The sequence below is a fragment of the Oryx dammah genome, unplaced genomic scaffold (genome assembly GCF_014754425.2).
Source record: "Oryx dammah isolate SB20612 unplaced genomic scaffold, SCBI_Odam_1.1 HiC_scaffold_27, whole genome shotgun sequence".
Taxonomy (NCBI): domain Eukaryota; kingdom Metazoa; phylum Chordata; class Mammalia; order Artiodactyla; family Bovidae; genus Oryx; species Oryx dammah.
The window spans coordinates 16,323,002-16,350,266 of NW_024070211.1; the positions used below are offsets into that span (position 1 = coordinate 16,323,002).

At 41.3% G+C, this 27,265-nt stretch overlaps 1 protein-coding gene across 1 annotated transcript in view; it reads left to right on the forward strand.

Moving 5' to 3' along the window:
- PDE6D (phosphodiesterase 6D) overlaps positions 1-26,736 on the forward strand; it is a 54,898-nt gene extending 28,162 nt beyond the window's left edge. Inside the window, exons 2-5 of the mRNA XM_040228118.1 lie at positions 21,783-21,871; positions 22,441-22,566; positions 23,250-23,355; positions 25,216-26,736. Coding sequence (XP_040084052.1) covers positions 21,783-21,871; positions 22,441-22,566; positions 23,250-23,355; positions 25,216-25,297 — 403 coding nt within the window. The 3' untranslated portion in view covers positions 25,298-26,736. The remainder of the gene's footprint in view (positions 1-21,782; positions 21,872-22,440; positions 22,567-23,249; positions 23,356-25,215) is intronic.
- Positions 26,737-27,265: the final 529 nt, after the last annotated feature.

A 27,265-nucleotide genomic window follows, 5' to 3' on the forward strand; every position in this document is an offset into this window, starting at 1 on the left:
GCTTCCCTGGTGGCTCAGATAGTAAATTTGCCTGCAATACAGGAGACCTGGGTTTGATCCTGTTGAGAAGGTCTGCTGGAGGAAGTTGAGAAGGTCTGCTGGAGGAAGTTGAGAAGGTCTGCTGGATGAGGTTGAGAAGGTCTGCTGGAGGAGGAAATGGCAACCCACTCCAGTATTATTGCCTGGGAAATCCCATGGACAGAGGAACCTGGTGGACTACAGTCCATGGGGTTGCAAAGAGTCAGACACGACTGAGCATGCTGAGTCTTAAATGTTTTAGAAACTAGTACTAGTGTAATATACATATGGGTGTCTGGTTTTTTTTATTTTCAAATTCCATTTTGGAATAATTTTAGGCCAATAAGTTGTGAAAATAGAAAGTGAGTTCTCATGTACCTTTCATCCAGTGTCCCTCAGTGATAACATCTTACATAGCTATACTACATTATCAAAACCAGGAAAGGGACATTGGTACAGTACCATTAACTACTGTTTTTCCGGGGTCACATACCTTCTAGGATTACCCTGAGAGTCCACTTGGTGAATAACCATGCAAAACAGTCATGGAAGTAGTTGCTTTTCAGCTATCTTATTTACAGTCAGACTCTACAATGTGTATTAAAAAAAATAAGAAGTGGAGTAAAAAAACCAAGGATATCAACGAAGGTGGCAGACATTCTGGTCAAAGCCAGCTCCATACAATTTCCTTTTTTCCCTTCCTCTGACAGACTTTTCCATGTTCCCCAAGTAGCCAACCAAACATTTCATAGAATAGCAGATTTCTTGTCCTGTTTGGTAACAATACATCTGTCTCCAGCTTTACCCTGTTTCCAGGCGAGGAGCCCGGAGTCAGGTTCATCAAGGCAGCAGAGGGAATCCATAACCTCTGCTGTTGTTACAAGTTAGAAGCAAACCCTGTTGCCCTCCCTTGTGGCTTCTGACTGAGACAAAGCAAAATAATGTGACAGGGGCGAATTGACAGCAGCCACCTCTGCCAGCAAACGCTAATACAGCTGAGAATTTCAGGTTACCTTGGTTGAGTAAACTTAATGCTGCCCTGGACGTTGTTTCTCATGCAGATAATTTGGTCTTGGCACTTGCTTGAGGTAATATTGAAAGAAAATGAAAGTATTAGTCACTTAGTCATGTATGATTCTTTGCACCATGAACTGTAGCCCACCAGGCTCCTCTGTCCCTGGGATTCTCCAGGCCAGAATACTGGAGTGGGTTGCCATTCCCTTCTCCAGGGGATCTTCCCAACCCAGGGACAGAACCCAGGTTTCCCACACTGCAGACAGATTCTTTACCACCTGAGCCACCAGGGAAGCCTAGCTATGCTTATTATATGGTGCCATTGATGTGATAATGATGCACTTCAAGTTCTTAGGCTTAGGGAAAAAAAGAGAAAAAAATGTCACTTTATGAAGACAGCAAAGATATCTTTTTCTAAGAGAGAGGCCTTGTGTGGTAGGGAAAGATATATTACAGTGGTGTGACAAATTAAGTTCTGCTTTTTAGGGGGTTCAGATCTGAAATATGATTATATCTAGCTAGGGTATAATCTTCAGAAGTTGTTAACTAACATGACTGGCATTTTTTCCTATCACAATGAAGACTTACCATGGATGTGCCCTGCCTGAAGAAATCACAGTAAACAAAATTCGCTTTTAGAGATTTGCTGCTGCTGCTGCTAAATCACTTCAGTCGTGTCTGACTCTGTGCGACCCCATAGACGGCAGCCCACCAGGCTCCCCCGTCCCTGGGATTCTCCAGGCAAGAACACTGGAGTGGGTTGCCATTTCCTTCTCCAGTGCATGAAAATAAAAAGTGAAAGTGAAGTTGCTCAGTCGTGTCTGACTCTTAGCGACCCCATGCCTAGTTAATCTCAAATCAGGGCTTTAAACATTAATTTACAGAAAATTTTCTCCATTTATGAGATAACTTATTTGGTACTTTTAAAACAGTAAATTCCTGCAGAGTGATTTAAACCATGTAATTTACCAAAAAAAAAAAAAACCCCAAACCCAAACAAAAGCCACACTTCATTTTCACACAGCTGTTCTAAACTGCTAACATGAAAATCACCTGCATAAAAAAGCAGGGGCACTCTCCCCCTCTCTCACTCCCTCTCTCATTTTTCTTTCCCCCTTCTCCCCCCCTTCCCTCCCTCCCCTCCTCTCTTTCCCTCCCCCTCTCCATATCTGTCTATATCTCTGTCTCTCTTCTCTCCCTCTTTTCTCTCTCAATCTCTCTCTCCTGTTATATGAAGGAATATCACAGGATCTTAAATATGGTACCTCATTCCAGTTAAATGTGTGCGTTCAAATGACCAGCAGGCAGACGTTTATTTTTACAAACTAGCAAATCTCTAAAAATAGTATGAAAATATAAAGAATACTCTTCTATTTATAATGAAATAGTCCATTTAAAAATGATCCCTTTCTCTTCGGTCAAATTTCAAGCTAACAGAGCTAGTGATTTTTGTTTTCTCTGGTATAGTTTAGGAATGTGCCCCTGTTTTGATTTTGGTAGCATCTGCAAGAGACTACATTTTCAAAAGTTTATAATTCTTAACTATAATTAAAATGGAAGAAAAGGATTATGTCTAGAAATTGATTACTTTTAGGAAGACTGGAAATGAGAACCAAGTCCTTAGTAAACAAGAATTGTACAATAACTTTAAGATACTTGTTAATAGTGAAGTGAAAGTCACTCAGATGGAATTCTCCAGGCCAGAATACTGCATTGCACCTGAGCCACTAGGGAAGAATAAGTGTCATGAAAAAAAAGTACTTTACAAAGTAGAATAAAAATAAAATACTAATTAAGAAATTAGTCCCTTTTTTGCCTTAATTCAAGCATTATCCTAAAAGAAAAATCCTTTCTAAGAAAACATACTCTATGAAAATTAATGTTGACTGTCCTTATACAGAGTACCCTAGACTTAATAATTTGGAAGCAAATTCTTGTTCATTCTACTTAGCCCTATTACCCCACCCCACCCCCCAATTTTTTTTTTTTTTTTTTGCTAATTACTTTTGGCACACTGGAAAGTTACTGATTGATGTGATGCAAAAGCCAGGATAGCCCAAGATTTCCCTGTTTTTTGCTATCAACTCAATGAGTGGGAATACCTCTGCCCTCAGTAAGTCCATAAACCAAATTAGGGAAACAGTAACTAGTACACAAAACAGCTACTAAAAGCTTGTGAGTGTTCAGAATAAAAGGAATAATGAGCAAGTACTAGAAAATCAGACAGAGGAAGACAAAAATAGACACTCAGGAGAGCCATTTGGCAAGCAGAGGCTCATTTTTAAATCTTGATTTGTTCAGAGACGTTGGATTATAGTATCTATCTTAGCCAGGAGATACAAACATGTGACGCAGTTATTCTGCCCCTCTTTTTAAAGAAGCCTGCACACCACTGCCTTTATAAAGCCAATGACTCCAGAACTGACCGGGGCAGAACCTGCTGCAAAGGTTAATCTGATCAAATTCAATAGATCTTCCTGGAATATCCTCTCCATCCGCAGAAGTTACCATATAGTAGAGCAGTGAGGGAGCCAGGGCCAAGTCTTCACTACCAAGAAAAGCTTCCAGAGAAAGAAATTCAGGTGACCTAGGATATGAAAAATTAGGCCTCTTCTTTGGTGAAGAATTAGGAAGTGATTCTTATTGAAGTTATTTGTGCTTTTGTTTTTAAGTAATATACAGATTAAAAAGTTTTCAAATAGTATAAAAGGTTATACAGTGAAAACTAAAACTTTTGCAGTTTAAAAGCTGAACTATGTTTTCTTTAAAAAAATCAGATGGAGGAATACATTACGTATTAAAAGAAATAGCCTCTAAAAGATCTAAATGGGAGGAGTAAGACAATGACAGAAAAAATGAGGATTTCTGGCAGTTTGCAGTTTTGGTCAGAGAAGGAAGAGACTTCTGTAAAGGCTTCTGGATTTTTCATCATATTACACCTTTCCCAATCCTACATTATAAAAACGATCCCCATATTTCCCTTTGTATTTTTCTCCTTCCTTCCTTTCTTTTTTAACTTTGATCTGTCTGAAGTACATTTTAATAGAAGGAGTTGAAGTAGAGATTTAATTTTTCTATATGACCACCCTTTTGTCCTAACACTATTTATTCAATAGTCCCATCCTTTTTTGCCACTGATTTTAAATGTTTCTATTAATATGTTCAGTTGAGTTCAGTTGCTCAGTCATGTCTGACTCTTTGTGACCCCATGGACTACAACATGCCAGGCTTCTCTGTCCATCACCAACTCTTGGAGTTTGTGCAAACTCATGTCCATCAAGTCAGTGATGCCATCCAACCATCTCATCCTTTGTTGTCCCCTTTTCCTCCTGCCTTCAGTCTTTCCCAGCATCAGGGTCTTTTCAAATGAGTCAGCTCTTCGTATCAGGTGGCCAAAGTATTGGAGTTTCAGCTTCAACATCAGTCCTTCCAATGAATATTCTAAACTGATTTCCTTTAGGATGGCCTGGTTGGATCTCTTTGCAGTCCAAGGAACTCTCAAGAGTCTTCTCCAACTCCACAGTTCAAAAGCATCAATTCTTTGGTGCTCAGCTTTCTTTATAGTCCAGCTCTCACATCCATACATGACTACTGGAAAAACCATATCTTTGACTAAATGAACCTTTGTTGGCAAAGTAATGTCTCTGCTTTTTAATATGCTGTCTAGGTTTGTCATAGCTTTTCTTCCAAGGAGCAAGCATCTTTTAATATCATGGCTGCAGTCACCATCTGCAGTGATTTTGGAGCCCCCAAAAATAAAGTCTGTCTCTGTTTCCATTGTCTCCCCATCTATTTGCCATGAAGTGATGGGACCGGATGCCATGATCTTAGTTTTCTGAATGTTGAGTTTTAAGCCAGCTTTTTCACTCTCCTCTTTCATTTTTACCAAGAGATTCTTTAGTTCTTCACTTTCTGCCCTAAGTGTGATGTCATCTGCATATCTGAGGTTATTGATATTTCTCCCGGCAGTCTTGATTCCAGCTTGTGATTCATCCAGCCCAGCATTTCTCATGATGTACTCTGCATATAAGTTAAATAAACAGGGTGACAATATGCCTGGTGGGCTGCCGTCTATGGGGTTGCCCAGAGTCGGACACGACTGAAGTGACTTAGCATACAACCTTGACATACTCCTTTCCCAATTTGGAACCAGTCTGTTGTTCCATGTCCAGTCTAATTGTTGCTTCTTGACCTGCATACAGATTTCTCAGGAGGCAGATCAGGTGGTCCGGTATTCCCATCTCTTTAAGAATTTTCCCATCTCCTTAAAAATTCTCTTTAAGAATTTTAATATGTACTGAATTCCATGTGATTTTTTCTCTTCCACCGGTCTGTCTAGTCATATTCAACACTATTTTAGTTGTTATAACTTTATAAGTTTTAATATCTGTAAGGATATATTTCTTGTTACTCTTCAGGATTTTCCTGATGATTCTCATACTTTCCATATGAATTTTGAGATCAGTTTTTGGGTTTTTTTAAAATCCTATAGTTTACATTTATTTGAATTGCATTAAATTTACAGATGAATCTATGGCATTAATTTTTTCCATCCAAAATTAGGGTATGCTTTTCCATTTATTTAATATTTCTTTTGTGTCCCTCAGTAGCATTTAGAGTTTTTTTCTGATAGAGCCTGAGTCAAGCAGCCTTACTTTTATTGTTTGTTGTTTACAGTAACTTTTCTTTTGATCCTTTTCAGTTTCCCAGATATATAACCATATCACTGGCACTTAATGATTATTTTATTTTCTCTTTTCCAATTTTTATATTTCCTATTTCTTTCTCTTATAATTGTGTTGTCTAGTACCTCCAGAATAAAGTAAATAATAGTGGTGCTAGAAGATGTCTCTGCCTTACTTCTGACTTTAAAGGGAATGTTTCTAGTGTTTACCCAGTAAGTGTGAATCATGGCTTGTTTTACATAAACATCTTTATTTCTCCTTACTCAACATTTTTTTGGGGAATGGGGTAAAGTAGAAAAGGGTAGCTTTATTGCTTTGCCAAGCAAAGGGAGCCACAGTGGGCTGATAGCCTCAAAGTAAGTGTCCCTTACTTAACATTTCTTTCTTTTTTTTTAAAAGGGGAAATAATCTTTAATTTGTAAATCTCTTACGTGAGTCGAGAATAAAAAAGAACCAACAATTTCTAAAAGTGAAATAGATAATATTGGCATATTTAAAGTTTACTGAGTGGAACTTTTTTTTTTTAAGTGGAGTATAGTTGATTTGCAATGTTGTATTAGTTTCTGCTGTACAGCAAAATGAATCAGTTATACATATTCATATATCCACTCCTTTTCATTTTTTTATTTTAGTTTTTTTTTTTTTTTTTTGCCACACCGCACAGCTTTTGGGATCTCGGTTCCCCAATCAGGAATTGAACCTGGGCCACAGCCGTGAAAGCCTGGAATCCTAACCACTAGGCAACGAGGGAACTCCCTCTCCACTCTTTTTTAGATGCTCTTCTCATGTAGGCCATTACAGAGTACTGAGGATAGAGTTCCCTGTGCTATACAATAGGTCCTTACTAGTTGTGTATTTTATATATAGCAGTGTGTGTGTGTCAATCTGGGTCTCCCGATTTATCCCTCCACCCCATCTCTTTTCCCCCTTGTTAACCATAAGTTTGTTTTCTGCACCTGTGACTCTCTGTTTGGTAAATAAGTACATTTATACCCCACATTTCTTGACTCATTCTCTCCCCTGAATACAAAATATTTCTTTTCATCCATAGTTAAAAACTTGTATTTGTTCTTCCATTGCCTAATAGTCATCCTTAATTGCATCATCCAAAAACAGTAAAACTCAGGATGTGGACGAATGAGCAAAAGTAAGGGAGACCTGAATTAATGGTTGAAAGAATTAAAAGCTCTGTTCTACCTGTGAGTCAGTTTCCTGAGCAATCTAGAAGCCACTGACTGAAACTGGAATTGCCATTGGCTTGAGCAGTTTGGTGTTTCTAGAAGTGCTGAAGACTTAAGAGTTTTTCTGGGTCTTTTTAAAAATAAGTTGTTTGGAACTCCCATTAAGAAAAAAACATGATAGTTTTAAAAATTGTAATAGAAGAGTGGATTTTAATCTTCGAAGGAAAGGAAAAGAAATCTACTCCCTGTCATGGAGAGGCAGTGAGAATAGTGGAAGGATTTTAAGCTTCAGAGTCTGACCATCATTCCAAATCCTGGGCTGCTGCCTCTTGGCTGTGCAACTTTGGTTAGGATACTGAGCAGCTCTGCTTTATGGCCTTTTTCTTAGTCTCATCACATGATGAGAAACTGCCGTTCTTTGGGACAAGTTTTGCTCTATAGCATTTATGGCATTATATGAAAATGGCATAAATGAGTATTTAAGCCACAAAGAATGTTTCCTTCTCTCAGTAATGGAAGTAAAGACTAGTCATACTTGTTATATTTTAGGGAGCTTTTCTTGGGATGACTGGGGGCCTTTGCTCTGCAGTTGGTGCATCTGGGGCAATTATAGCCAGCCTCTGCCAGTGATAATTACTGTGTCTTTGTTACTCTGCTTCTCTGTCATGATTGCCTCCACAAGGGTCCTCTGAGCTAAAGACTGGTTTCTTCCCATCTCCTTTTGTCAGCTTGTCTGGTGTGGCCTTGTGGTGATCATAACGCTTGATTGGGTTCCCAAAAAGCAGCTCAACTCTCTTGATCTTTCTGGCTCCTCTCATGAGAGACTTCAGACGAGTATCCAAGCTGACCAGAGAGCACAGAGGTGCGTGTGCATGCAGGCTAGATTGCTTCATTTGTGTCTGACTCTTTGCAACCCTGTGGACCATAGCCTGGCAGGCTTCTCTGTCCATAGGGTTCTCTAGATAAAAATACTGAAGTGGGTTGCCATGCCCTCCTCCAGAGGATCTGCCAGACCCAGGGATCGAACCTGCATCTCTTCTGTCCCTTGTATTGGCAAGCGGGTTCTTTACCACCAGTGCCATCTAGGAAGCCCCTGGAGGTGTATGGGCCATAGTATATTCACTGTGCCTAGATAAGAATGGGGTACAGTAAGGGATCAGAAAGGATATGAAGCAGAATTGTAAAGAACTTTAAATACCAAGCTAAAAAATTAGGAACAGTGAAAATCTTTTGAAAAGTTTTGAAGAGGAAGTAATGATATGATCCACCTTGTACTTTAGAAGTATAACTCTAGACATAGATTGTAAAGGCTAGACAAATGGTACTTCAACTTTATTGCACATAAGAATTGCTTTTAAAATGAGCATCGCCAGGCCTCACCTGAAGAGATTCTGATTAAGACTGAGATGAGGGCTTGGGAACAGTGTTTTAACAAGATCATCAAACCACACTTTAAGAAAACAATGGACTGCAGATTGAAGGAGAGAAATTAGTTGGCAGACTATTGTATCAGTAATATATAGGAGATAAAAATACCTCAAGAGAACTAGCTTTAACAAGTACAGTAGAAGAAAAAATCATTTTCTAGTGACTTTTCTCAAAAAAATCACCTAATTTTTAATTTTAGTTAATACATGTCAGTGTAAAGTCAAAGTGAAAAATGAAAGTGTTAGTTGCTCAGGTGTGTTCGACTCTTTGAGATCCCATAGACTGTAGCCTGCCAGGCTCCTCTGTCCATGAAATTTTCCAGGCAAGAACACTGGAGTGGGTTGCCATTCCTGTCTCCAGGGGATCTTCCCGACCCAGGAATCAAACCCAGGTCTCCTGCATTGCAGGCAGATTTTTTACTGTCTGAGCCACTAGGGAAGCCCTCTCAGTGTAAAATGTGAGTCAAACAGAAAACCAGAAGGAGTTATTAATAAAAGCTAGGTTTCATTTCAAATGGAAAAACTAAGAGAGCCATCCCTGCCGTTTTTTTTTTTTTTCAGGTTGAAGTATTCAAACCCCTAAATACAATTTCTGCTCTCTATCTATCTAATATTTAGGATATGTGTATTTTGCTGAAGGTTTGCTGCTGCTGCTAAGTCACTTCAGTCGTGTCCGACTCTATGCGACCCTATGGACAGCAGCCCACCAGGCTCCTCTGGCCATGGGATTCTCTAGGCAAGAATACTGGAATGGGTTGCCATTTCCTTCTCCAATAAAGAGTATAGGTCTCACCTATACTCTTAAACGGGCTTCCCAGGTAGCACAGTGGTAAAGAATCTGCCTGCCAATGCAGGAGACCCAAGAGACAATCCCTGGGGTCGATCCCTGGATCAGGAAGATCCTCTGGAGTAGGAAATGGCAACCCGCTCCAATATTCTTGCCTGGAAAATTCCATGGACAGAGGAGCCTGGTGGGCTGTAGTCCTTGGGGTCACAAAGAGACACAACTGAGCAACTAAGCACACATATGTACATTTAAACAGATGAAGGTGGGAAAAGAAATGCTGATTAATATATGAGCAACAAAAAGGACAGCAAGAGATTTTCTAGGAGTTATAAGGTTTTGAGTGAATAAACCAAAGTCAAACATTAATTCATATAACGAAACTTGTAATTTTTCCCTTGTTAAGATTATATAGCGTTTAAGATAATGTGCTTTATTAGAGAATGTGAAATAGCTCAGAAGAAGTTGCTTCCTTTTTTTCTTTTTCCAATCTTGAATGATTATGATATAATAATGTCATACTTTTGTATCAAGTTTGTGGGTGTGCTCAGTCTTGTCTGACTCTTTGCAACCCCCGTTGACTGTGGCCCACCAGGCTCCTCTGTCCATGCAATTTTCCAGGCAAGAATACTGGAGCAGGTTATCATTTCCTATTCCAGGGGTTCTTCCCAACCCAGAGACTGAACCCACATCTCTTGTGTCTCCTACATTGGCACGTGGATTCTTTATCATGGTGCCTTCTGGGTAGCCCTGTATCAAGTTTATCAGTTTATAAACCATTTTTATAAGTATTTCATATAATCCTGCAGTAACCTTAAGGCTTAAAGTATTATCAGTAGTTGACAAACTAAAACTCGGGCAGGATAAATGACTTAATCTAAAATCACACAACTATTATATGGTAGAAATTGGACTTTCATCCAGGTGTTCTGCTCCAAACCAATTTTGTTTTCCTCTGTCTTAGCTTTTCCTTGTTACTGTATACTAATATACCCTGTGATGTCTGTCTTCCCCTCTACAATCCAAATGAATCCCTGAGACTTAGAGGTGAACATCTTAAATTTTTTTTTTAATATTTACTTACTTTTATTATTTATTTGGCTGAACCAAGTCTTAGTTGAGGCATGCAAACTCTTAGTTGCAGCATGTGGGATCTAGTTCCTTGATCAGGGATGGAACACAGGCCCTCTTCATTGAGACAGCTGAGTCTTAGCCACTGGCCACCAAGGAAGTCCCATCTTAAATATTTTTAAACAAATTGCTTAGTGTTGAAATATTTTCATGTGGATAGATAATTTAGGTATCAGAGCACAGTTATTTGATAATAAAACCAACTGAACTGATATAAATAAATAATTTGATTTAAAAATAAATAGGAAAAAAGACAAATCTCCATTGCAGAGTTCCAGATAATTCATCTAGTTATTCTTCCCACTGGGACGTGGAGTATAACTCCCCACCCCTTAATTCATGCTGCATACAGTGACTTCCTTCCAAGAGTACAATATGGAAAGAAGGGGAAATGACTGTGTACAATGAAGAAGGCTGACAAGTACTACCTCAGCCAGGCAATTGAGGTCAGCATCAACAGTGATAAGTCATGTTGACATTATGTACCCTTGACATGATATGATGGAAATGGCCCTTTACTTCAGTGGTCTTCCTCCTCAAAACCCACAACTCCAGTCTAATCATAAGAAAAAACATCAGACAAACCCCAGTTGATGGACATCCAGGAAATACCTGACCAGTGCTCCTCAACACTGTCAAGGTCACCAAAAACAAGGAAGGTCTGAGAAATTCTCACAGCCAAGAAGAGCTTCAGGGGACTTCCCTGGTGGTCCAGTGGTTAAGACTTGGTGTTCCCAATGCAGGGGACACCAGTTCAGTCCCTGGATGGGGAACTAAGATCCTGCATGCTGCATAGTGGCACAACCAAAATAAATAAATAAAAATAATTGTTTAAAAAAAAAGAACTTCGGGAGACATGACAACTAAATGTAACGTGGATTCCTGAATGGGATCCTGGGACAGAAAAAGGACATTACATAAAAACTAAGGAAATGTGAACAAACTATAAAGTGAAGTGAAAGTCGCTCAGTCGTGTCTGATTCTGCGATCCCATGGACTATACGGTCTGTGGAATTCTCCAGAATACTGAAGTGGGTAGCCTTTCCCTTCTCCAGTGAATCTTCCCAACCTGAGGATTGAACCCAGGACTTTAATTAATGGTAATGTATCAGTGTGGGTTCATAAGTTGCAGCAAACATAAGATTTTTATAAAAAGGGAAACTGGTATTGGGTATATGAGAACTCTACTATCTTACAGCTTTTCTATAAATCTAAAACTATTCTAAAATTTAAAGTTTATTTTTTTAAAAGGCTAGAATAGAATAACACTTGATAAACCAATTCCCTTCTTGGTGAATTGCTATGAATTGAAATCTTATGTATCTTCCATCCTTAGATTGATATCAGGGTTGCAGTTAATATCATTAAGAATTATCTCAGTATCATTGCAGATTATCCAGCTGGAGTATGAATTACCTTTAAAGAAGTGAGTAAATTTTTTGGTTTTAAGTAAAGAAAACCCACAAAATTATCAGAATAATGCCTAAATATATGGTGACCCTGAGAATAAGGCAATTTCTTATCATTCCAATGAAAAAATATTTTAAAAAGGAATGTGGATGAAATATTTTTGCATACATATTTAAGATCATAATTTTAATAAAAATATGAATTTAGAACTATTCTTTCCCTCCACCTGGTACTTTTTTTTTTTTTTTTTTTAGTTCCACCAGTTTATTGCTATCAACTCATCTCCCTCCACCCTGATGCACTCATGGTCAGTCATGTAACCCCATGGACTGCAGCCCACCAGACTCCTCTGTCCATGGACTTTTCCAGGCAAGAATACTGGAGTGGGTCACCTGTCACTTTTTATGAAACAACATTGCCTAGATTGTTTTCACATGTGACTTTGGTGTCAGTCTTTGGCACACAGAAGGTTGTCAGTAAGCGTTTATTGAATGAATGATAGTTTGAAATCAGATATATGGGGAGCCCTGCATCAGTCTGGGAGGATCCATTGAAGGTTTTTGACCAAGAGAGCAACACACAAAGATGGAGGGGTATTTAGCCTTTTTTTCAGGGAAGATGAAAATACCACAAATCCTCTGCTTCTGGGAAGTCAGCTGTGGCCACCTGTGGCCTTGGGGCAAGAAGAAACCCTGACCCAGGAATCAGGCAGATCTGATTTTAGAAACTGCTGGAAACTGAGTGGTCCCAGGTATCTTTGAGGAGGTGGCGCTGAAGCCATGACCTGAGGGTGTGCAGAGTGAGGACAAAAGCAGGGAGAAGAGACTGTGTCAGAGACATAGAAGGAGCCCACTGTGAGCAGAAGGTAGCAACTGGGGGACCCTGGAAACCACACAGAGGACTTTTTTTTTTCTAAGTGCAAAGGAAAAAATGGGGATTGACATCTGATTTACAGTTCTAAAAAACCACTTCCATCTGTGAGGATGAGTTTGAGGAGGAAGCGAGAATGGCAACAGAATTTCCCTGGTGGTCCAGTGGTTAAGAATCTGCCTGCCAGTGCAGGGGACATGGGTTCAATCCCTGGTCTGGGAAGATTCCACATGTTCATGGGATTCTCCAGGCAAGAATACTGGAGTGGTAGCCATTCCTGTCCTCAGGGGACCTTCCTGACCCAGGTCTCCTGCATTGCAGGCGGATTCTTTACCATCTGAGCCACCAGGGAGGCTATACTCCATTTATAGTTACTATAAAATATGGCTGTATTCCCCATGTTGTTCAGTGTATCCTTGTAGCTTATTTTATAGCTAATAGTTTGTACTTCCTCTTCACGTACTCCTATATTGCCCCTCAAAACATACCCTCTCCCCACTGGTAGCCACAGTTTGGATAATAAATTTCAGAAAACTATGAATCAGCCAATTAACACTGTCAGAGGGGCTTAATGGTTGGATTGCTGTTTCCTTCTCCACCCATCAATTTCAAACCATTCTGTGAAAGTCATTAACCAAAATGCTCTATAGTGCAATATTAAAGTAGAAAAAACTAGAATCTGACCTCTCCACTTGCCGAACCTCTTCCTCTCTGTTCCCTTCTGTCCTCACCCTGTCTCTTGGTTCTGAGTTCTTCTTTAACTCTCTCCCTCGAGTCCCTTTTCCTGTTCTTGTGTGCTCTGTGTTTCTTTCCTCTTGCCCCTCTTTGCCTTCCTCATTCCCTCTCTATTCCCTTGCCTTGCCTTAATGTCCCTCATTTTTCCCTCCCTTAACTGGCCAGTGAGATACTGGCATGTCCAGTGACTCTGTTCTGTTCAGCATATTAACGTTGTTAATATAATGCATATTATATATATAGTATAATAATGAATGTTCATCTTATTCAGTAATCAATCAAAAATTAATGTTTACTATTTCCATTTAAAACGAATTAAGGGCTGGATGGCATCACTGACTCGATGGACGCAAGTCTCAGTGAACTCCGGGAGTTGGTGATGGACAGGCCCAGCATGCTGCGATTCATGGGGTCGCAAAGAGTCAGACACAACTGAGCAACTGAAGTGAACTGAACTGAAGACCCACAAGACTCAATGTACTCTTCCAAAATGCTTCTATAGATGATTGTTATGAAGTATTTTAAGTCTTTGTATCTCAGTTCCTGAACTGACATCTCCAGGAGAAATTTACCTAGTACCTGGTTCATCTCCAGTATTCTTGCCTGGAGAATCCCATGGACAGAGGATCCTGGCAGGCTACAGTCTACAGGATCACAGGAGTTGGACACGACTTAGCGACTAAACCACCACCACAACCACTCATCTAACTGGTTTCTTCCAACCCCCACACGCTCCCTTCCCACTCCACTACCACCTCTGCACCTCCACTGCCTTCTGTACCTTAGGACTGTCCCCGGCTCCTACACTGGACTGCATCTAATTCATACCAGACCATGTCTTTCTTTAAAACATCAGAGGACTTATGCAACTGTCCACGTTGAACCAAATGTCTCATTCTTCCATAATGTTTCTCTTAGTTTATTTCCTCTATTAACTTTCGTAAAGCTTGATACTTTACAAACTATTGCTTTTGTTCTGAAGCTTCTTTTTAAGATGCTTTTATTTTACATGTGAGAGTGCATGTCCTTTTGGGTGCCTGGTTCCAAATATAGAGGTACCGGGGACAACCCCTCTTCCCCAGCACAGGCTTCCCTTAGTAAAGGAGCGTTCCTTATATAAATCACCAGGGAGCTTTTAAATGAGAAAAGACCTGGCTGACCCAGAAGGTGGTGTTTATAAATAGTCCTCTAGCTCCCCCTCCTTAAAGCTTGTCCACCTAATCCTCTTCTCTCAAGATAGGAAGTGACTTGAACTTTGAGCCTTAAAACTCAGATTCTTTTTCCTTTTAAAAAATCTGGTTGGCAAAAAGCTGTTAAAAAATGTTTTCAGCCAGATGATTATCAGTCATAAGAGCTTGTCTTTCATTTCCAGCACTTTTAGGCAAATATGCTTCTTCTTTTGTGGACCAGCTTTTCTCATTGTTACTATTTTAAGATACTTTCCTCAATCATTTTTATTTCTTTTTACTGATAGGGTGTCATGGATTTGTATTTTTATGACTTAGAAAGCTGTTCCCAAATGACTGCACACCAAATGACTGCACAGGAGATGTGGGTTCGATCCCTGGGTCAGGACAGTCCCCTGGAGGAGAAAATGGCAACCCACTCCAGTATTCTTTCCTGGGGAATCCGATGGACAGAGGATCCTGGTGGGCTACAGTCAATGGGGTCGCAAAGAGTCGGACATGACTTAGTGTCCGACTAATAACAACAACAACAAAAAATGACTGCATCTCTATCATGAGCTAAGAGGCTTTCTTTTCACCCCTAAAATCACAGAACTTGGAGGGTCTCTAAGTAACCTTCACCCCAGTATCTTTGAATGGAGCTCTGTTTGTATTTCTCTGATTTTGTATTGTATGTGTGGGTGTGTGTGTATGTATGTGCTCAATCACTTAGTCTTGTCTGACTCTGTGCGACCCCTTGGACTGTGGCCCACCAGGCTCCTCTGTCCAGGGGATTCCCCAGGCAAGAATACTGGAGTGGGTTGCCATTTCCTCCTCCAGAGGATCTTCTCGACCCTGGGATCAAACCCATGTCTCCTGCATTGGCAGGTGGATTCTTTGCCTCTCTGCTACCTGGGAAGCTTTTTATGTTATTTATTGAAGCTAAAATGTCACAGGTTTAGGATTATGAAATGAACATATGATACAGACACTAGTAAATAATATTTCAGATTAGGGTACATACAGGAAATGCCTAATTGTTGAAGTGGCCGAAGATACTTTTTTTTTTTTACTATATTTTCCCCAAAGATAATTAAGTCCTTAATCTGATTATTTATAAAGAGAAGAGATGCTTATATTAAGGAATTAAGCTATATGTTTTTAGGAGCCTCTCTGCCTTATAAAATGGAGGAAACAAATTCACTATCCACTAACTATCAGACAGAATAATTTAAGGCTATTTTCTTTTTATCCCCCGACAGATTGAAGAGTAAGTCCTGGTCCCAGGCTTTTGTTTGCTGACCTGGGTCAGGGACAGTAATGCTTTTTCTAGAAGCTACTAGGTCTGATCCATCTGTTGCTTTGTGAGGAGAACTCCTTCTCCAAGGCTTTTCTTATAGTAGTTTTGCTAGAATGTCCTACTTGCATTGTGAGCCTGGAAATTTAGAAGTAATTTTAGTTCTCTTATTTAAGAAAGGCTGGTGTCCATTGTGGCTATATTAGTACATAAGAGACTATCTGCAGGAAAAGAATGAAAAGCATGTTCACTGCAGGTTGAATGAGTACTGTGTCTTCTGAAAACCTTGGGCTTAAATGTCTAAGGCAGTTCTGTTCAGATCTGAGTTCAGCATGGACTTGCTAGAGAAGTAGTGCCTGTTTTATTTCTCCAGGTGGGGAAGCTTTCTCTTAATACACGGAGACTCTAGAATGGGTAAGTATATGTATGTTGTTGTTCAGTCGCAGATTTGTGTCTGACTCTTTGCAACCCCCATGGACTCCAGGCTTCCCTGTCCTTCACTATCTCCCAGAGTTTGCTCAAACTCATGTCCATTGAGTCAGTGATGCCATCCAACCATCTCATCCTCTGTCATCCTCTTCTCCTCCTGCCCTTATTCTTTACCAGCATCAGGGTCTTTTCCAATGAGTCAACTCTTTGTTTCAGCATCAGTCCTTCCAATGAATATTCAGGACTGATCTCCTTTAGGATGGACAGGTTGGATCTCCTTGCTGTCCAAGGGACTCTCAAGAGTCTTCTCCAGCACCACAATTTGAAAGCATCATTTCATCGATGCTCAGCCTCCTTTGTGGTCCAACTCTTACACGTGTACATGAATACTGGAAAAACCATAGCTTTGACTCTGTGGACCTTTGTTGGCAAAGTGATGTCTCTGCTTTTTAATACGCTGTTTAGGTTTGTCATAGCTTTCCTTCCAAGGAGCAAACATCTTTTAATTCCGTGGCTGCAGTCACCATCCACAGTGATTTTGGAGCCCAAGAAAAGAAAATCTGTCACCGTTTACACTTTGTAAGATACCTAAGCAAATGTGGATACTTTTAACTTGCTTTTAGATTCAGTTGCTAAAATTAAAAAGTGGAATGTAGAAATATGAAAGAGGTGAGAAAACCACGTAGGTGCAACAGAGCAACTGTATCAAGAGATATAATGAGCTTGCAGGAGAATTTGTTAGGATTTCTCACACTGAGAGGAGAGTAGCACAACCAACACAATTTCAGAGCAGTGGTGGGTGCGTGTCCGAGGACAGTGCCCAAGCATGTCCAGGGCATGGGAGGTTTAGGTACCAATCACATTTGGGCACACTACTGGATAACCCTTGGTTCTCTTTTCTAACCTTTTTTATATAGCAGCAAAACTTAAGAGTCTCTCCAGAGGGTTAAATGTAGAACCATTCCATACATAATGATGCTCATCAACTGTGTTGTTCAGAGTTCTGCACTGCAAGCTACCCAACCCATGGAAAAGACTCTCAGAGCCTTTCTGCTGCTTCAGAACTGACTGGCAGTCAAAGGGACACACTACAGGGAACATCAGGTTGGCACAACCTGCTGCCCTGCCCTGAGGAACTGCTCTCTTTTCCTCAAATCTTTGTGTGATGACAGCTTCAGGGCCCGGGGTGTCCCAGCTTAGGTCATATGCTTGCCCCTAGCTGCACCGTGACTAGGAGAGAAGCTGAATCTTCTAGTTGCTATAGTGCAGAGCACTCACTGCCTCCCACAGGGGAAAGAAGGCTGTGGGGTGCTGGTTGGGAAGAAGGTTTGGTTGCTAGACAGCCGGAGGGGTGGGGAAAGACATATAAACTATCAACTGTATTTGTCTGGAGTTCAGTCTCTTTACAAATATTAACCATCTTTTTCAGGCTCAGCTATGCATGGAGAATATTAATTTTCTTTTCCTTCAATGCTTTGTTCATTGTCTTTAAAAACAAACAAAAAAAAACTTTGGACTATCTTTTTTAAACTTAGTCTTTATTTTTATCAGAGTTGTATGTATACTTCACATAGAGTCATAGTTCTCCCTGGTTTCTGAAGACAAAGAGTATTTCATTGCTCACACTGCGATTTTCTTCTCCCTAGAGAAAACTATTTTCACTTCTTTCTAACTGATTTATTTGGTGTTTATCTTGATATTTCCAAATAGTGCACTGTGGTTATAGCTTAATATTTCCCTTTTAAGCATTATTTATCGACTTTCCATGATGAAAATGAGTTTTGTTCTGTCTCAATACTTTACTCTTAATCACACATACATTCTCTTCTCCTTTTCCCATCCTCCCAGGATAATTGTGGTGAACCGATGATCTGTGTTTTTATCATCACTTTGTCAGCGCTGCGATGAAGCTGTGTATTATGCTGTGACTACTCCTTTCTCCAGTACCGCATTTAATTTTTCCCTGATGCTAATAATTGTTTTTTTTAATTTGCTTAAATTTTCTATACTTCTCACTAATTTGACCCCCAAACCTCCCTTAATTGAATCAATCCTCTTTCCATATAAACACATCAGTTCAGTTCAGTTCAATCGCTCAGTCTTGTCCAACTCTTTGCAACCCCATGAATCGCAGCACGCCAGGCCTCCCTGTCCATCACCAACTCCCGGAGTTCACTCAGACTCAGGTCCATCGAGTCAGTGATGCCATCCAGCCATCTCATCCTCTGTCGTCCTCTTCTCCTCCTACCCCCGATCCCTCCCAGCATCAGAGTGTTTTCCAATGAGTCAGCTCTTTGTATGAGGTGGCCAAAGTACTGGAATTTCAGCTTTAGCATCAGTCCTTCCAAAGAACACCCAGGACTGATATCCTTTAGAATGGACTGGTTGGATCTCCTTGCAGTCCAAGGGACTCTCAAGAGTCTTCTCCAGCACCAAAAGCATTAATTCTTTGGTGCTCAGCTTTCTTCACAATCCAACTCTCACATCCATACATGACTACTGGAAAAACCATAGCCTTGACTAGACGGACCTTTGTTGGCAAAGTGATATCTCTGCTTTTCCTTCCAAGGAGTAAGCGTCTTTTAATTCCATGCCTGCAATCACCATCTGCAGTAATTTTGGAGCCCCAAAAAATAGTCTGACACTGTTTCGACTGTTTCCCCATCTATTTCCCGTGAAGTGATGGGACCAGATGCCATGATCTTAGTTTTCTGAATGTTGAGCTTTAAGCCAACTTTTTCACTCTCCTCTTTCACTTTCATCAAGAGGCTTTTTAGTTCCTCTTCACTTTCTGCCCTAAGGGTGGTATCATCTGCATATCTGAGCATAAACACACCAGATATATGAATTTCATCTTTTTGTTTTTGTTGTTTTTAATTTCATCTTCTTAAATGTCTCCATGAGTGTTATGGCTTGCTCTTGTCTGGACCCTGGACCTGTTGCCCTCCAGGCCTGTTAAGGAGCTCTTGTCTTGGGGTCTCCTTCACCATCACTCTGAGGACCCCTTTGCTGTTTCTTGTTTTAGATCCCTTGCCTTCTGGATTCCATGTTATCCTCTTCCTTGGTCTTCCCTGTCATTTTGAAGGAGCATGTTACTATTAGTTTCTTGAGAAAGTAAAGGCATATTAGTTTTAGGAATCATTTCTTTAAGAATTTTAAAGGCACTGCTCCATTTTTTTCTGTCCTCCAGAGTCCCTGTTGAAAAGTCTTATGCATTCTGATTTTGACCTTTTGGGTAACAACTCATTTTCCTTCTGGAAGCTTGTCTTTTAACCTTGATGTTCTGCAAGTTCACAGTGATGCGATTCAGGCCCTTGCTGGACCTTTTCATTCTGGGACATTTTCTTGAATTCATTTTTTTGATGACTTCCTCTCCTTGGTTTTTTCTCTTCTTTCTCAAAGTTATATTTGCTAGATGTTGGCCCTGTTGTACTAGGTCCAGTTTTTGTATCTTTACTCTCATTTTCTATCCTTTTGTCTTTTTTTCTTTCTAAAAGTATCTCTCAACTTTGTCTTTCATCCCAGGGGACTGGGGCAGTCCCAGGGGCAGGGTCCCAGTTCTCACAGCTCATTATCCCTGACCTGGCAATAGGAGGGAATAGTGGAGGTCATTTTGGTCTTGGAAGCTGACTTCTTTGGAATGCAGCCTTCAGTTAAGCTCTGCATGTGTTCAGCTCGATGGCCAACTTCCATCTCTGTCTATATTGTACTCCTTCATGTTGACTCAAGGAGGCGCCACCTGAGACAGTCATCTGTAAAGGCTGGAGATGTGGGGTCACTGTTTCTGTGTCTCTGTCTTGGGAATGGGCTGTTTACTGTTAAAGTGATGTTTGTGAAGCCATTGCCTTGAGGCCCAGAGTAACCAGGCATCTTAAAGTAGACCGGGAATGAGGTGCTTGAGGTTCAGGTTCAGGATGTTTCAGACTGAGGCATCTATGAACATTCAGTCATTTTATGTGTTCCAAATGTATTTTTATAATCATATGTGTGACATGTATGTACATATATGCATGTATCTCAGGAAGTAGGGAACTGGAAATGAGGATATTATAACCTCAAAACGGGGGTAAAGAACCTGCTTGCCAATGCACGAGATGCAGGAGATGTGCTTTTGGTCCCTGGGTTGGGAGGAGGGCAGGGGGAACCGCCAGTATTCCTGCCTGGAGAATTCCATGGACAAAGGAAGCTGTCAGGCTAAGATCCATAGGGTGGCAAAGAGTTGAACGTGACTGAAGTGACTTAGCATGTACACAGGCTAAAAATTAGGTAAGAGACATTCGCCTACTTGCAATGAATTGTGATAGAAATGTGATCTTCCCACGTCATTGGGAAACTTGTTTTCTGCTCAGGCCCTCAGAGAATCGTAGATCACTGGGGTGAGGACTAAGTGAGTCCCCATTGGGTTTTTCTACATAGCAAATAGATGGTATGGCAAGCTTGACGCCTGTCCCCTCTTGCTGCCTAGGCTAGGTTTGTCCTGAGAACATCCCACAGCAGTTTGATATCATCCCCGTGACCGTTGGGTGTCCTGTGCCCAGCTTGAGGAGGCCAAGGTCTACTCAGCAGTTCTTCCTGCTCCCAGGTTAATGGACTTGATAGATCCCTTGTCCCTGCCTCCCCACTTGTCTTGAAGGAAACAACAACTAGGAAATTTGTAAGTGTAAAGACTATGCTGAGCCCTTGTGACCTCTTTAGGCTCCCTGCTGGTCTCTGCCTGCCAGCCTCCCAGATTGATATCTCAGCTTTGACTTTAATGGTTTCTAGGCTAGGGGAGCAGCCTAACCCAGACATAGCCCATTGGCTTCCTTTGCAGCAGCTACTTAACTCGGACAGAGCCGAGGGGACCCCCTTTTGCTTGTGGCTATGATGTCCTTCACGGGCCTGGCTCCAGCAAGGACAGCCAAATTCCAGTCTCAGACCCTGGCTTTCCTGAGATTGAGGCCTGGGGCTTACCATTTGGAATACAAATTGAAGTGTTTTTTGTCCCGTTTTTTAAAATATAAACTTGATAATTTTATTGCCAATTTAAAAATAAATGACTTTATATTGATTGTGAGGGGGGGAAGAAAGCTACTTGAGGGAACTGGAACTCCTTGGCAGTGGTTAGGACTCTGTGCTTTCACTGCTGGGCCCAAGTTCAATCCCTAGTCAAGGAACTAAAATCCCAGAAGCTAAGTGGCACAGCCAAAAAAAAAAAGCATTCCTTGAGAGGTCTGGATTTGTGAGTAACGCTTATGGACAGTGATTTTCACTGTAGGGCGATCTCCATGAGTCATGTCTTGGGATTTCTCTCATACCTGTTTCTTCAGGTCTTTTTATCTCAGCTGGCCAGTTTCTGTTGGAAAATTTTATTTTAAATTTTGCACTGTTCATTTTCTACCTCTTTCTTGCAATTGCTAGACGTGTACCATCTGTGAGCTCTCATGTTGCAGATAAAAATATCTCCCCTGGGTCTCTGCATCTTCTTTAGATGTCTTATGCACTCTCTTCCACATTTGTATTTGCTTTCTTGGCACTTAGCAGTCAGGCCTGCTTGCTGAGAAGTAAACAGGAGTCAATAGGAGCACATCTGAAATACCTGAAGGACAAAGTAGGAGGCTTTAGGGTCTTCTTTTTCCTTAATATACTTAATCAGAAATTGGATGAACCTTCGGGATGCTGAGACAGGGAAGATACTCTGGCAAGGAACAGAAGACCTGTCAGTCCCTGGCGTGGAGCATGAAGGTACTTTCCACCCTTTTCTGCACAGGGCTGATGACGCAGAGCAGGCCCGGGGTGTCGGAGCTGAGTTGACACAGCACCACCAGTGGACAGGCCTCTACAGGCATAGCACGTCCATCCATGTGATGCTGAGATTTCTAGTGCCTTCCTTATGTTTCTTTCTCCTACTTCCCAAAACCAACTCTGTGCTGAAATTTTACCATTAGAACATACCCAAAGATACAAAGTAAGATCTTGACTTTTTTTCTGAAAGAAAATTTGTGTTTTTATCTCACTGAAATAAAAGAAAAACCAAGGGGTTAAAACCGACAGGACAGACTAGAAAGAAGGCTCCCATTCAGCCTCCTTCCTGATAAGAGGGGCTGGGTAAGGCCTTTCTGTGCACTAAATCTGGTATACCTTGAAGATCTTTCAGTCAGATGCATTGGACCAATTTGGGACCTCTGCCTTTAATCAAAAAGTATTATTCTGTTACCGAGGCATTCTCTGAGAATTAGCATAGATAAGATATGCTCTAAATCATCTCTAAGAAGCTCCCAGAAATGGTTTCAGTATTTCTTTTTCTTTACCAGCCCGTGTTCCCAAGAAAATCCTCAAATGCAAGGCAGTGTCTCGAGAACTGAACTTCTCTTCAGCAGAGCAAATGGAAAAATTCCGCCTGGAACAAAAAGTCTACTTCAAAGGGCAATGTCTGGAAGGTATTCTGCTGCCTACATGCCTCGTATCTGGGCTTAGGGTGACAGGGGCAGAAGTCAAGACTCAGGGAACTAAAGCCCTGCTTTAGTAACATCCATTTTGCAACTCAGCTTGGATAGGGTTCCTACACCCTGGCAGATGGGGAGCTTGGGCAAAAAGCAGAAACAAAGCTGGCAACTGTGAGGGGCTCTGAGCCCAATGAGAGGATTACTGACCCTGGAGGGCCTAGGGGTGGTGCCAGCTTTGTCACTGATGTGGTCATGAGGAAGCTGCTGGTTAGGCCCTGGTACAGTGCTCTCCATGCTGTCACATACAGATTCCACTGGCAAGGGCACCCTGCAGTGAGTTTTCTTCACCATTGAGTGTAAGAGTGCACTCTGTGTCTTAGATCTGAAGTGACAAGTGAAAAGGCCTATTCTCTGCCTCTGTGTATAATTTACATCCAGCCTACTTATAAGAAAATGCTGCTGATCCTAGTCCTTTAGATCTCAGAGCATAGGAACAGGCCTCTGGTGTGGTTCAGGGGGCTTCCATGTCCTTTGTCGTGGCCTCTGGCCTGGGAGGTTTCTGATGGCTTCATTGGTGGTTCCTGAGGTAGGAAGAGGCTTGCTCAAAAGGATGGGGACACAGAGCCCTGAGACTCTGCCTAGGGCTCCAGCTTACCCACTTTTCCTTCTTCCTTCAGAATGGTTCTTCGAGTTTGGCTTTGTGATCCCTAACTCAACAAACACCTGGCAGTCCCTGATAGAGGCCGCACCCGAGTCCCAGATGATGCCAGCCAGCGTGCTAACGTGAGTGAGTGGGTCGCAGGGACGGTGGAGGTGTCTTGAAGAGCAAGTCCAGGCACATGGGACATGTGGTTCCGTTCAGCAGGCAGGCAGCCTAGGTGGAGAGCAGGGTAAGAGTATCCAGGGTGTCCAAGGTTACAGCTCACTGACGTCAGTCACGTGAAAAAGACAGTATGATAGCGTGGAGAGAATTAAAAACTTCAGACTAGACCTTTAGACTAAATTCCTGATTAACCCTGACTAGCTGTGTACTTTACTTGGGCTATGCACTTTACTTCTCTGGGCCTTACTCTTCTCTCTAAGCAGAGAATTAATAATCCTGTCTCACAGAGGTAGAGTGAGGATAAAATGAGATCGTATGTAAGGAAACTAGCACATAACATAAATTAAATCTATGCTAATTTGCTCCCTTTCCTGACTATCAAACTTCAGATACTCTGTACTTCTTTTGACCCTCAGCAGAATCTGGCAAAGTCCTAATTCTGTTTTAGAGGATGATGTTTGATTGTAGTTTTTCAGAGACTCACTTACCATTTTTATAAATTTGCTTCCTGCTCAAAGAATAATTAGTTTGTCCTTTGTCCCCCACATCAGTCAGTCATTGCCTACCTACCATTTTCTCTTGGGAAAAGATTTTAGTCTTTTAAAGGTTTTAGCAGTACTGCCTGGTAGCAAATCATATACACAAATAGATAATTGTGTGATATTGGATCACCTCTTTAAACAGGTCCTTAATGAAAATCACATTGAATTTGTAAATAGAGGTTTTTTTATGTCTTGGATAGATTTTTATTTACATAATAGTATAAACTATAAAATACTATAACTATATAATGGTATAAATTATAAAATAACATAAATTTATATTTAATCAGTCAGATTTTGAGTTCCTTATTTACCCATTTTTTTATAATTAATTACCAGCAAAAATGTATCTGGTAGATATTAACTACCCTAGGAAAGTATAGTGTCGTAAGTAGATGGGCATTTTTTAGATTTTGTTGACCCTTACTTGACTTCTTGGCCAGGCCTGATTTCTTTCAGGTGCTAACACCAGCAAGTCTATGATAATATATTCAGGTTATTTAAGTTGTCTTACTTTTTAGAACCCCAGAATAGCACCACTCTTGCTTTTAACTCAGTTCGAGAGGAGTTTGATTTGGAAACACTGACATACCCACCGAGAAGAATGAAATTGCACACTGTGTACAAAACAGGCGTATTGTTTGGGGTTATTGAGCCATAAAGCACAGAAATTGACTCTGGCTTACAGGACAGCAGGTGGCAGGAATCATGGATGGATTCCTCAAGGAGCAGCCATAGGAAGGATTTTGCTCAGGGGAGATTCTGATTGGCTCAAATTATATGCTGTGCCTGCCCCTTTGTCAATCAAGGGAGGGGCCACTTGACTGACCATGGACTGGAGATAGGGGTTCCCTCAAGAGAAGAACAGAGTGCTGTTATCCAAAGTGAGAAAGATGCAGGACAGGCCAACCCACAGCTTCCACCAGAGTGTGTTTTATAGGAAAAGATACCACCCCTGCGGTCTCAGGTTTTCACGTGAACCAGGAAGTCGTATTTATAGGCACCTCTGCAGGCAGAGCACTCAGAGGGCCTTGGGTGTACTGTGGGTTAAGACATGCTCCCTCTTCTGATTTCTAAACTTGAAGAAGATGAACTTCATCACATAAGTTAAAAGGTCATGTGAGATGTCTAACCCCATGTGATCTTAATATCCCCAAGCCAAGGTTGTATAGGTGAGTGCATGTCCATGGGCCCAGTAGACCCAGACCAAAACTACTTTGTGGAAATGAAATCTGTTGCTAACACGCTCACTCTTCTGCCCTCTCTTCTGACTTACAGTGGAAATGTTATCATAGAGACAAAGTTTTTTGACGACGATCTTCTCGTAAGCACATCCAGAGTGAGGCTTTTCTACGTTTGAGAGAAGAATGTGTGTGCATTTCAAGAATTCATTTTTTTAGGGGGATGGAGGAAACTGTTTACTTTTTTCCTCTACACCTTTGATTTTTGGCACTTTCACCCCTGATTCCTTCTACGGCAAAACCCACCTGCTGCCACCAGGGGACCAGCTCTGTGTAGGTAACCAGATGGCTTTTTTCTCTCAAGCCACCATCTTCCGTTGACCAGAGTATAAACTCCCAGTCCCAGACCAGGGCAGAGGGCATGCCTCGACTCCTTCCTGGAGTAGACCCGGGGACAGACACACACCTTGAGCTGTTCCCATCACCCTCCCTGCCTCCTCTTTGGGCCCTGCAGGCAACACATCTTTTGGCCCCTGGTTTTGGAAAACTTCATGTTCCTGACCCGCGTTTAGTTTTTTCCTACCGTTTCTATTTCATACATTCTCATACATTTAACTTGTAAAATAGACTGATATTATTATTATTACATAATTAAAACATGTTAATTAAAATATTCCTACGTCTTTAGCATGACACTTCTTTGATTTCTCCTTTTTTTGGAATGTGAACCTGGCTCCATGATGGGAAGAATGACATTTATCAGACTGTAGGATCACAGCTCTGTTTTGCTCCAGAGAGGACTGATCTTGCAGTTCCTGAGTGCTTCAGTCACTGCTTTCCAAGAACGTACAACACACTTGAGCAAGACCCATGACCTTGACGTTTGTCTTTTAGATGTGGTATTTAGTGGCTCTCTTCTACAACATACATGTGCCCTCCATTTGTCTATTGTTTTTAACTTTTCCCCTTCTTTTATAATGTGCATTTGTTCAAGAGGTTTCCAGAGAGGTTGGAAGTTCTAAGCTGGTTGAGTAAGGACTCTTCTTAAACGAGACACTAGAAGTTACAAAATGAAGAAAAGGTCTCCCTAAACTCACCTGGAGAACAGTGATGGGGAAGTACCTGGATGGGGAGCGATGCTGGGAGACCTTGAAAACCGAGGTCAGAGGGAGCCCGTGTAGGGGAGCAGAAGTTATATCTGCAGTGCTTTTTAAGTCTGACAATAGAAAGAAAACTAAAATGGGTTCTGGGGACTTCCTTGGTGGTTCAGGGGCTAAGTATCTGCCTTGCAATGCAAGGGACTCAGGTTTGATCTCTGATTGGGCACTAAGATCCCTCATGCTGAGCAGGGTGGCCAAAAGAGTTTAAAAAACAAAACACAGAGAACAACAAGAAAGGGTTCTTTTTTAGGAACTTACCTGTGAACTATCAGTAGCCTTCACTGTACTTTATAAAATACCAGCTATGAAAAGTCTTCTGGTTCTGGGACTACCCTGGAGGCCCAGGGGTTAAGACCTCACCTTCTAATGTACATGCCTTCTCACATGCCTCACTACCAAGAAAACAAACATAAAAGAGAAGCAGTATTGTAACAAATTCAATAAAGGACTTTAAAAAATGGTCCACATCCAAAAAAAATTTTTTTTAAGCAAAATTTTCTGGTTCCTAAAGTAGTAAGGTCTGAGGCCAGAGGAGGGAAAATACACTGAGTGGGCCCTCGTGGTGGAGCCCCTGCTCCTAGATCCCTGCTCTCCTTCCATCTGTTACCGCAAAGGGCCTGTTTGCATCTGTGGGTGGGAGGAGAAGCAGAACATTTTTAGTACTGTATCTCCATCTTTCAGTGATGACTCCATTCTTAGATCTGTTATCTTCAAAACCTAATTTTTAAATACCAAAGGTTGGATTAAAAAAAAAAGATAAAAGTGAGTCAAGCTTTTCTTTTTCCAAAAATGCCTTGTCTTTTCTCAGCATCAACCTGTCTCTTTCCTTTTTCCTGGACCGTGTCTTCTCCCCAGAATCTCCCCAGGGAAGGCTCTTGGGCCTGGACACATCCTGATGGAGAAAAAAAGACTTCCCAAGGGGCTTCTCCACCTGCTTAGACTTCCTTCACTGCCCTGCTCCAGTCACCCACCCAGCTAGCACTGCTT